The sequence below is a fragment of the Manacus vitellinus genome, unplaced genomic scaffold (assembly GCF_001715985.3).
Source record: "Manacus vitellinus isolate BGI_N305 unplaced genomic scaffold, ASM171598v3 scaffold_1_pilon, whole genome shotgun sequence".
NCBI lineage: Eukaryota > Metazoa > Chordata > Aves > Passeriformes > Pipridae > Manacus > Manacus vitellinus.
The window spans coordinates 12034364-12046648 of NW_021939396.1; the positions used below are offsets into that span (position 1 = coordinate 12034364).

Consider the following 12285-nt stretch of genomic DNA (forward strand, 5'->3'; position numbering starts at 1 on the left):
GTATGTAATGGAGACCTTATAATGGAAAATATAGAGAAACACCAACTGGAAAGAGTCTGCCTTTAGTTTATTATTACTTTACCAGTCTGAAACTTTTGTGTACCAGATTACTGACAGCCTGTGACTGCTTTTGATCACTCCATCAGCTCAAGTGCTGATGTCACGTATTTAGAGCTTTGATCCAGCCTCCGGTTTCATTGTGATTCTGTCTGACACAAGTTTGTGTCTGTTTAGTTTCTGTTAATCTGTTTTAAACAGAAATACAAAAAAATCTCACCGCAGCATTGAAACTCGTCCTGCTTCCTTGAGCACGTGTGCTGTTAACTTGGAACATCGAGTTGATTATTAGACCATGGAAACATAACTCAGAAGGGAGCTGAAAGGGGATAGTTAGCGGTGACGAGCTCCAAGTGACCTCAGGAAGAGGGGGTGGGAAATGCTGACTGGAGGCGAAGTTTTCAGGCTGTCTAATATTGGCTGTGTGCTATATTCATGCTGTGGAGTATAAAACTGTAGCTTTGTTGGAGGAATGAAAACGGATTAATACTTACAGGCTTTGCAGTTAATGAAATTGATATGCTGCATAAGATAAGAAGATGTGTAAAGCCTTCTCTCCCTAGAAGACATTTGTTTGCTAAGGAATGTCAGAAAGGGCTGAAGAAGTGTTTGCTAAAGGGGAACATCAGGCCTAGGGAATTGGTGACTGAATCAGCCCATATCGTAGGCAAAGTCTCAGGGAAAGGAAACTGAGGAAAAGTAACTGTAGAATTTTTGATGTTATACAGAAGCTTGGGATGGCCTGGGAATGTAATCTCCAGCTCCTACCGGTGCTGAAATCAGAGCAGAAAAGGGAGGCCCCTGGTGCAGGTGGGAAGGAGAAAGCATCCATAGAGACTGCCCATGGCTCCAGTCTGGACTCACACTGGGTTTCCCCCTGCAATTTCTTGACTTCTAAGACATTTTTGGTGGTGAGTTACGTTTTTTGAAACCTGATATAGATAACACAGGATAGCTGGTCACTGTGACCTATTCAGTTATCAAAACCATGAGATTTCACAAAATGCACCATTGCATGGCGTCCCAAGAGCAGCCCATTTTGTCCCATTTTCTCCTGTTTGATAAGGCCCAGACCACAAATCTCCTTGCCTTACTGACAAAGAAATTCTCTTAACCACATAAAACTGCATATTGCAAGGCACTTTGAAGAGGAACTGCCTTCATTTTTTGAGTGTAAACATGTGCTTATAGCCCTGCTTAACATTGCTTCACCTCTTCTATAAAAGCAGCTGCTAATTTTAATTTACACTGTGAAGTATTCCTTGTATTTTTAAAGTGAAATTGTTGATCTTATTAATCCAGCCTGTTTGTAGCCCTCTGAAAGCTCAAAATTGAAGCCTGTGATTGCTTACCAACCACCTTTTGGCACCAATTGCTAAGGTTCTCCTTTCAGGTAAACCTTGTCTTAAAGATGTGTTTGTCTCCTGGATCTTTCTGAAATCATTCTTTCAAAACACTCATTCATGTTTTCCATATAAAAAGCATAATAAGTGCAAACATTGAATGTTTTTTTAAAAAGGATTTAAAAACAGCCATTTCCTTACAATTTAGGTCCAAGCTGTAAGGACCTTAAGAGATGAATACAGAATATACTGAATTCAGTAGAATTACTTTAAAGACAGCAGAAAATGGGAAATTGAGTATAGTCTCACTATACAGTATGAGAAATGGCCAAAGCCTAAAGGAGATTTGTGTTCTCATAAGGTGTTTATTTTAACTAATTCGTATTATCTTCCAGAGGCGAAGATCCGATTCTTTTGGCAGATCAAGAGGTTTACTATTTTCAAATCCCTTTCAGCATGGGAGAAAGCAGATGATGTTAATGGATGTTACTTGTCTGAACGTAGCAAGAGATGTTTGTGTAGGAAATGTAGTGGAAACATTCACAGGCAGGATTGTTGGCTGCTGTTTGGTTTATGCCCACATTAAAGCTGCTGTAAGGGTCATATCTTCATAGATTATCTGATTCATAAACTCTTTTCTTCAAGTATTTGGGTCTTAAGCTGCTGGTGCCATCATCAAAACTATCTCAATTTTATATCCCATTTTTATACATGTGTCTTTACTAAGGGGTGTGCAGTTGGCTTGAGTTTAGTGGAAATTTGATCTCTTATGTAACACCTAGCAGGCAAATTCTGGTATCGTGGTAGGGGACACACTGTGCTTTTCCCCTGTGAAGGGGAATTCCTTGATCAACTGTCTTCGAGCAGATTCAGTGATGTTGTTCCTTTTATTTTCGTACTGTAAACCTACACATCCTGTCCTCATTCCTCGAGTAACAAAAGAGCTTTCCTCCGGCTCGCTGGCTTCTCTTCAGTGGTCTTTGTCTTCCCTCCTAGGAAACAGTTTGAATGTGTCAGAAGAGTCCCAGTTCCTCAGAAAGGCGTCTGGCCAAGAACCTGACCAAGTTGATCTGTAGTATTTCTCTCATTAAAAGCCTGTTTCTTCCCCCCCCCCAAATCATCTGTGAACAGTAACAAAGGATTAATTGTGGAGTCTTGGGACTTGGCAGAAGTGCATATAAATGAAGTGCTTTTTTGGAAGCTACATTCCCTGTCTTGCAGATCAAAAAATATATCCAAAATATTTCAGTGTGTATCAGTGGATTAATTCATTTGATTGCCACTTCCCTTCCTCTTCTCTTTGTGGGGAGGGGCACTTCGGAGATTGGAATTTTAATTGCTTGACCACAGTTTCTTATTAGTGGTGCACCAAAAGGGTATGGATCATTAATTAGGACTAAATATAAGGATCTCTGAGGTTGAGCTATAGCATCAAACAAATGAGTTTAGACAACTCTCGACTGAAATTACAGTCTATCAGTAAATTGAGTTATAATAATGAAACCATTAAAATTTTTTTCTGAGTCACTGCATGTTGGTTTCTGTGTTTGCAGAGTACATTCTGGTGGTCTTACAGATATTGGTGGGTTTATATAAATATATATTTAATATTTGTGTATATAGTAGACATATGTATTCTGAAGGCATATACATGTATACATACTTATAGCCTAGTTATACATAATTCAGAGTTGCTATACAATGGCATGCCTTATTTAGTTTTATTAAATGTTTTGGAGGTTTAATCCATTAAGTAGTTTCATTGGCAATGTATAAAAGCAGTTTTCTTGATAGTCGCTTTCTTTTTCAGTCAGTACCTGAATTTATGCTACTGTATCCAAAGGAAAATCTAGCTCTTGAGTGTAGTGGTCTGAAAGCAGAATATTATCCACATTATTGCTTTAGTGTCCAATAATTTGTATCATATTTTCCTGGTTTTAAAACTTGATGATGGAAGCGAATTGTATAACTTCAGTTATACTTTAACTTTGCTGTATCCATGATTCTCAGTGCAGTGTGGAATAGGATATTCCAATATAAACTTGTTTTCTTCTGTGTGGGTTAAGAGCTGGTTAGTGCAAAATGTAACATGTAGGGGGTCACCCTAAATTGCTGTGTATGTAGTAGGGTTACTGGTGCATTGCTATAAAACAGCATGTTCTTCAGTATTTGCATCCAGAATTTAGAAGAAAATAGGAAATAATTGCTCATAAAACTTATGAGTCATCTGAACACTGTGTGCCTTATTTCAGCTAAATTCATAAACTGAACTTTGGTTATGGACATGTTATTATGCATGTTGATGAAGCAACTGGAAAACAGTGGCTCTGAAATTTAAATAATAACAAAAAAATTTATAAATGGATCAAGTTCTGCCACCTGTTGCACTCCCATATTACATTTGTGCCTTTATGTGTATCCATTTGGGGACTTTTAAAATATGAAACATGTTACAATATGCAACAGCCATAAAGTCTGGACTGTAAAACCCAGCAGAATTCAGCCATGAATCTAGAGCTGTGCTTATATTTAGTAGGACATAATTAGTAGAAACTACCAAAATCCTTTTTTTTTTTTTTTTGACAGAAAACCTATATCATTTCATTTTTTTATTCTGGGAAGAGGGTTGTGCTTCTGCTCTCTCTGCCTGATCCTGCTTCCTCTTTCGTGGAGGTTTCTGAAACATTTCAGCTGTCTGCCATGAATTCACTGGTGCATCACATGGAAACTTGGCTTCTTGGCACCTGGAAGGGACGTCTCTTTTCTTCTGCCCCATCTCTGGGGAATTAAATCCACATTTTGTGTTCCTGCTTAGGTTTACAGCCAAATTTTTTACTTCAGCTTCCTTCCTCCCCCTGCCCCTCTCTCTTTTCCCTAATTAAAATATGCTAAGGTCGAATGCATATAGCTGCAACTGAAAAAGGACGAAAATAGCACAGATGAAACAGCTACACTATTGAGACCTGGACCTTTATTTAGCATTACATTTGCTGGCATGTCACTGTAACAGGGTTCAAAAGCTGACAGGATTACTTTTTTCGACAGATTAATTGTTAATCTCTAGTTTTAAAGAGAACAAAATTTTGTTTCCAGTCAAATGTGATTTTTACAGCTTCAGCTGTTCCTCCCATCTGAGTTAATGACAAAGTCGTATTCATTCAGTGTAAACAGGAATAGATTCACCACATCTGTATGTGTTCAGTTTCTCTGCTTATGAGTACATACATGAGGCTATGAGTACATCCAAACTGAGATGCCAACTGCTGCAACCGGTATCTCTATGACACTGGCTAGAACTGCTTATTTTCAGCACCTTTGAAAATCACGTAATTTATGGAGTACCCAAGGATGAGCACTGGTTTTGGGAGTTAGGTAACTCAGATTTTTAGATAATGGACTTCAGGTATGTGTCTACAAAAAGATTAAAAAAATAAATCACAACACTTTTTGTTTCAAATAGTTTCTGGAAGCCTCATAGAATTCTGTGCTAATTTCTCCCTGAATAGGGAACAAATTAATTTAAAAAATGCTCAGAATAGGAGCATCGAGCTCAGAATAGGGACAAGGAAATCAAAACACTAGTGTTGGGTAAGACAGCTTTTCTGATAAATCACAAATGATTCTTCTCACAGAGGAATATTGTGTAAAATACCTAAACAAAGAAGTTCTTGTAACTGAAGTTAACAAACTTTTTAAAAAGGAGAGAGTGAGCAATGGCAAGATGTGCACTAAGCCGTTTTAGAGAAAAGATGGCAATAGATGTTAACAGAGCCTGGACTCCAGTTTTGCACTGATTTCTCTCTTGGTAAAACTGTTATAAAGTGCCTTAAAAATAGTGATACTGCAGTTATCTCTGGTTTTGACAGAAAATCTGTTGTTGTTCTTCTCCACTCTTCTGAATGCTTTTGTTGCTTTCTTTTTGAACTTCAAAACTTCTCTAGGCTTTCCCTTATTTAACGTCCTTTACCACAATGCCGCTTTGTAGTTTACCCGCCCTTTTGTTAATCAGTCCTTCACAGCTTCTTCAGCTGAGCTGACACAGTGATCTGCACCATTTCCTTGAAATGGTCTCTCACAGCATTTTAATAACGTCCCCAAATAATTTCACAGTGCTCCTGCCCTTTCAGTTCATGTCACTGCTGTCTGAGTCCTGGGTACAATCAAGTGGCCACAGCCAGTTAGACAGCCACAGCTGTGTGCAGTGGGGATAGAGACTAAACTAGGGCACTTAAATGTGAGGTCTTTTCTTGGCTCAGGTTTATGAAGGAGAAGGAGACTGTGACTGGCAAATCTACCAAGCACATGAAAAGCAAACGTAATCTTGAACTACCAAAAGAATTAAAAAGCAGAGAAAAATGTTGCAATATTTGCCTGCATAAAGAGAGGAGTATGAAGTACATGTGTAAAAGAGGTATTGATTTTTGAATGCATTAAGATAATTTCAGAATCCTACATTCCCTTTTCCTATCCATACTGGAAAAAATCCTGGAAGAGGCTGAGAAGAGATCTAATCTGACACCTCCACTCTCACGAAAGGCTGAAACTCAATTTTATTTCCCCAAGAGAAATCTAAGAAGTGAATTGGTTTTTATTTACTCCATATATATATATGTACAAGTAGATTAGCTAAAACTGCTTCCCAGCAAGCAGAAATAGCTGTCGAGATCGGTGGTGTGATACCAACAAGCATGAACCAGAAGCAAGATGTGAGTTGGCAGCACTGGAAGTATTGTTGGAACATTTTAGATAGGAGTGTAATAGGTTCACTGTCACTTGATTGAATGTCTTTCTTAAAAAATTCCACGTACCTCAGACAGCCCATGGCTTCTGTACGTAGGAATTCCTGCATGACTACTTACAGGCTGCCTATAGAGGTGGGATGACTCTCCTGGCCTTACACCAGCTGTATGTTCTATTTTACCTATTCTGTTCTTCTTCCTCATTTTACTTATTGCACCATACTGAGACTGGCAGCAGTCAGATTTCCATCTCCTGTATTTGCACAGCTTCCAATGCTGGGATGCTGGATGAGCAGAAATAATGAACAACACTGGGAGTTAACACCAGCTCAGAGAACTCACATGAGGATGCAACTACTGAATGTCCATTTATTTATTGCTTTCCTTTTTTTTTTTTTAAATTTCTCTTTTCCATAGTGAAATACATGAGAGAAGCAACCCCCTACGTGAAGAAAGGCTCCCCTGTGTCAGAGATCGGGTGGGAGACGCCTCCCCCCGAGTCCCCCCGCTTGGGCTGTGCCTCTGCTGACCCGATGTCGCAGCTTTCACTCTCCATCCACAGAGACAAGAAGACAATACCACTCAAGATGTGCTACGTGACACGCAACATGACAGTGTCAGACCCTGAAAACAGGTGAGCTGGGGATTTGCCTGGGGTTGGGATTTTGCATTTGTGTTGAATCGTTGTTGACCTTTTCAGCGCTGGCATTGGTGAGCAGGAGCTGGGCTCTGGCCACACGTAGCAACCCAGCAAGGGAAGCAAGCGCTGATTTGGGAAGGGTGGGTAGTTGTGTCTGAGACATGTGATGCTGGGTTCAGCTTTTGGGTGTGCTAAAGAAACTCTTCGATGTGGTAATCCAGCATTTTTATTAGAAATAGAATCGCAGGAGTTTGTTTTCATCCTGATTAAGTGTCTGCTTTTGAAGGAAAAGACACTGTACACACTAATTGGTTACATCCTCCAGGCTGGCTAGATCTGATTCCACTAAATTGCATTTTCTTTCCTTTTTCTAATGAATATTATTTTAAAAATGGTCTGTTTTGTCCATTCCATTCTGGACATTAAAGTCAGGAAGAAGAGAAAAGTTCCACTTACAAAGCATTTATGGGGAATTTTTGTGACTTCTTGGTTGGCTTTTTTTTTTATGATGTTAAAAATAGGATGAGCTTTTACCAGCCCTTATTTATAACATATGTGGAACAGCTGCACAACACCAGCACACTCCCTGATCCTTGCTCTAACAGCTGCTAATAAAAAAGGGACCAGTCAAGTCAGGGATGCAGACTGATTCTCCATCCAAATAATGGCCTTTTTGTTTCTCTGCAGTGTACTGCCTTGCCCAGAAGCTGGGTGTAATGTCTTTGATTCTCAGCACTTACATATAGGCGTAAACAAAAGTTACATTTTCATTTGCAGAGAAGGTTAAGGAGAGGAGCGGAGAACAGAAAGGGGTCTGGGGAGAATGGGTTCCTTTGTAATCTCTTGCACTGCAATTCAGAAACTTTATTAGTATCTGTGTAACTTTCCGTCTTTTTCATATTTGTCTGACCTTTTAATTTTCACCCTCCATGCTTTATTGTTTAGTATTGATTTATTCTCCTTCTAGTCCTCATCTCACCACGTGGTTACCACCATAGTTGGTGATAACTGACAACTACAGAACTGCAATTGTAAAACAGAAATAACCCTGGCAGTCTTTCTCAGTTTAAATCAAGATGTTTACTGATATTGGCCACCTTTTTTACCTATATCTGTATAGTTTAAGATGTTGAGGTTTGACAGCTGTATCACTTACTTGTCTGAGAGTTTGTTGTTCTCTCTGCTATGGAGTGTATTTTAAAAATACCCGTACAGGTCACATTGTTTGAATTGATACAGTGTAATGATACTTTACATGTGTTGGCTTCATTTTGTCATAATTTTTCCCCTTTTCTTTGGACCATATTGTAGTTTTCAGCTTCTGTCACTCTCCTGATCCTTGGTTTGGTTTGGGGGCCAGGAGGGCTGACTCAGAGGGACACACACTTACTGCTCATGCTACTTCTGCAATGTAACTAACTTTTTTGAAGCATGCTACAAATGTGTGTGTTCTTAGGTGTTACTAGGAAGTAATGTGTGGGAGAGCCATTTTGCTTGTTATCATGGTTTTCATTTTGTGTTGCTGTCATTTCCTGTGGAAAGATAGACTTCTGATTGTTACTATGGTCCAGCACAGTGTGGTCTAAGATGGATTTTTCCATCAAAGCCCACAGTACCTCACCACTGTGGTAGCTGTAGTGTAGTAGCAGCACCTCATCGATTACCATCTTTACCAGTTTCAGGGTTTTTTAACAATTCTGAGTACTGGAACTCGTATGTCCCAGGAGAAATGCTACTACAATGCAGCAATCCCTTCCCACTGGAATGCATCCCAAGACAGTAATCTGATTCCATAAAAATAATTTTATCTTCATTCACAGCGGAGTCCAAACCATGTTCTTACGTGCTTACAACGCTTCTGTTTCATAACCCAGTGACCTGACACACACAGATTTTATAACTGATGGTGTCACTTTGCTGGATGACTTTAGGAGAGCGCTGCTGGCAGACTGCGAAAGCATATGCTGGCCATAGAAGGGCTCCTTTGGATTATAGCTGAGCTAATTTTCATCTAAGAACAAACATGGGCATGAAAAGCCTGAGTTTTCCAGTGCAGCTATTTCTTCAGCGCAGGCTGAGGATAATGTCATAGCAGCATTGTGGAACCAACCTGGACTGGCTGGATGTTCAGCATGAGAAGATACATATATTAAAAGACCTAAAAGGAAATATTTGCTTGTTGGCAGAGAATTATCTCCAATTCTTAGAAAGCTGCAGTGAAATGTGAGTTTAATGGGCATGGAGGCGAATTGTTTTTGCCATTAGAGCTGGTAGCGCTGCATAGGATTTCTTCTTCTCCTGGAAGACTCACACTGGTTAAGAGATTCTTAGGTCTGTGTCTAATCTCAGCTGGTTTGGTCAACTTGTTATGTTGGAGCAGGAGTGAAGTTTGGTGCTTTTAGAGCCAGAGGTTCTCAGATGTCTCCGTCTGCTACGCTACCTGTGGGTTCACTCTGGAGGAGGTAGGGAATTGTCTTCTGTGTCACCTGATTAAAAAAGCTACGATAACAAGGAGAAGATCCTTAATACAAATTAATGCCATACTTAATGTGTAGGAATTTTTTTTAATAATATAGACATGGCATCAGGAGAAAAGATTCAGAGCTGCTTAGTGGCATTTGTGTCATTCTCCTCTAGATGCAGGGCCCATTGTTATATTTTAGGCTAGAAAAAAAGCTTAAAATAATTGCTACCAAAATCAGTTGTTTACCTGTGTTTTCACTAATAAATGACTTCTTTGGCGGCAGCAGTAAAGGTTAATGTCAGGCCTCACAGAGGAGCATCCCCTCCCAATGAAGGGACATGTGGGAATGGTCATAGGTAGTAATACCAATAAGCAGTAAATCTTACTGCAGTGTAGAAAGCTTTTCATCAATTTCTGGTGATGATATTAGGGAATAGGAGAAAAAAAAATAGGTGTCTGAGGTGAAATTTTTCTATTGGTGCTTTTAAAGTCTTGGGACGTAATACAGTACACGGCACGGGAGACATGACATTCCCTGAAGGAATGAGACCATACTTTGTGGACTGAAAAGATTTTCTTGTCTGCTTTTGAAGTCACCCTAAAATCCTGCTTACACTTCTTTCAGCTAAACCCAGGATGTGTGGGCCTGATCCTGTCAGCATTTAATGTGCACACATCATGTTTTTCCAGTGTCAGGAGTCCAGAGCAGTGTGATCCTTACAGGCAACTGTGCCAGGGTCCAGTCTTAATGACTGAGTTATGCATTGGCTGGATTTGGCCCTCCAATGGGAAAGGTTTGCTTTGGTCTGGAAGCAAGTTAAAATGGGCCAAGACAGATTCCCAGCAGTGTGGTGCCAGCTGTCAGCTGCACACAGTAGCAGCACCATAGCAAGTACGACTACAGCTCATAGACTTCACACCAAGGACACATGGAGAAACAGATATGGAACTTTCCTTATCTGTTGTGCATTTCAGGGTTGAACTGAGAATTAAAATCAGAAGGTAAAATTGAGCAGGTGTGTTCTATAGGTGTGTTGAGTTTGCATGGCCAGGTCCTGGTAGCGTGGCAGCTACAGGGGTGGTTTCTGTGAGAAGCTGCTGGAAGCTTCCCCTTGTCTGACAGAGCCAATGACAGACAACTCCAGGATGGACCCATCCCTGACCAAAGCCAAGCCAGTCAGGAATAATAGTAACACCTCTGTGATAACATGTTTAAGAAGGGGGAAAAAAGTTACTGCACAGAAATAATTGCAACCAGAGAGGAGTGGAGTGAGAATCTGTGAGAAAAACAACTCTGCAGCCACTAAGGTCAGTGAAGAAAGAAGGGCAGGAGGTGCTCCAAGTGCCAGAGCTGAGATTCCTCTGCAACCTGTTGTGAAGACCACGATGAGGCAGGAGTGCCCCTGCAGCCCATAGAGGTCCATGGGGGTGCAGAGATCCACTTGCAGCCTGTGGAGGAACCAATGCCAGAGTAGGTGGATGCCTGAGAGAGGTCTGTGAACCCATGGAAACCCATGAGGGAGCAGGCTCCTGGCAGGGACCTGTGGATCCGTGGAGAGAGAAGCCCACTCTGGAGCAGGTTTCCTGGTAGGATTTGCAACCCTGTAGGGGACCCACGTTGGAGCAGCCTGTGCCTGAAGGACTGCATTCCATGGCAGACTGATCAGCAATTGATGGAGAACTGTTGCCCATGGGATGGACTCACACTGGAGAAGTTCATGGAGAACTGTCTCCCATGGGAGGGGAGCAGGGGAAACAACATGTGGTGACCTGACCATAACCCCCATTCCCCATCTCCCTGCACTGCTGAGGGAAAGGAGGTAGAGCTCAGGAAGAAGGGACTGGTGTCGGGAAGATGTTTTTAAGATTTATTTTACTTCTCATTATCCTGCTCTGATTTTGTTAGTAATAAATTCGATTAATATCTCCAAGTTCAAGTCTCTTTTGTCCGTGACAGTATTCAGTGAGTGATCACTCCTGGTCCTTATCTCAACCCATGAACCCTTTGTTATATTTTCTCTCCTCTGTCCACGGGTGGAGGGGAGTGATAGGGCAGCTTTGGTGGGTGCCTGGTATTCAGCCAGGGACAACTGCCTACAGGGTAGCTGAGGAACTGCCTAGTATCCATTCATTCTGGGCTCTGCACACAGAGCTGTGTCTGGGCATTACCTGAGCTTCCCAAGACAACGGGGAGGTGCAGGACAGGACAGACTGAGACCTATTTACTCCAAAGGCAGCAATAGAGTTAAGCAACTTCATTATTTTATTTTTTGTTTTTGCATTAGGAAATACTGATTCACTGAAAGAAGTATTTGCAAGATTTATTGCAAAGCTGTCGCTCCCCAAAAATGGTTCCTTTTGCATGCATTCTTTTATAAAAATATTTTTTACTTTATTCAGTAACATGTCAGTAATGCACAGTAACAGGGTCAGTGAGATTTAACATTTTGAAATGTAATTGGTGTATAAGCATGTAATTTATGCAAGCATGAAATAACCCTGTGTGATTCTGAAATGGCATTTCAAAATCTTAAATAGAAAAAAAATTCTGGTGAATTTGCATATATTTACTTTTGTTACAATAAGATGTGAAAACAAAAGTTAAGCTTCTTTTTTAGGGCAAAAACTGAGTTTCAAACAGATTTAATATGACTTAGTAGAAACAAGTCCTTGCATCAAAAAGTGTAAGTCATGAATGCTCACAACAAATGTAAGAATTTACCAGAAGATTATAAAGATGCAATAAAAAGAAAACATCTTGAAGTAAAAGTCAAGGATCTGGGATGCTAGTTCAGGACAGCAGTGTTCAAAAATTTACTTCCTGAATCTTTTTCTGGTGCATTTTTATCTGTGAGGCTCAGTATGTGTTTATAGAGGTGATGTCTGGAGTACTAGTAGAAACTCCATGCCTTTTCAGTAAAACTCTACAAAACATGACCACACATAGTTCAGGACCTGCCAACACTCCCAGTTTCACTACTGAGACAAAGTACAGCTAATTTTCTTTAAAAGGATTACAAGACTTGAAGTGTTCAAACTGGA

At 40.4% G+C, this 12285-nt stretch overlaps 1 protein-coding gene across 1 annotated transcript in view; it reads left to right on the plus strand.

The window, feature by feature from the left end:
• Nucleotides 1–4792: 4792 nt before the first annotated feature.
• SNTB1 (syntrophin beta 1) overlaps nt 4793–12285 on the plus strand; it is a 59002-nt gene continuing 51509 nt past the window's right edge. Inside the window, exons 1-3 of the mRNA XM_018074470.1 lie at nt 4793–4803; nt 5657–5811; nt 6557–6773. Of these exons, the coding sequence (XP_017929959.1) occupies nt 4793–4803; nt 5657–5811; nt 6557–6773 (383 nt within the window). The remainder of the gene's footprint in view (nt 4804–5656; nt 5812–6556; nt 6774–12285) is intronic.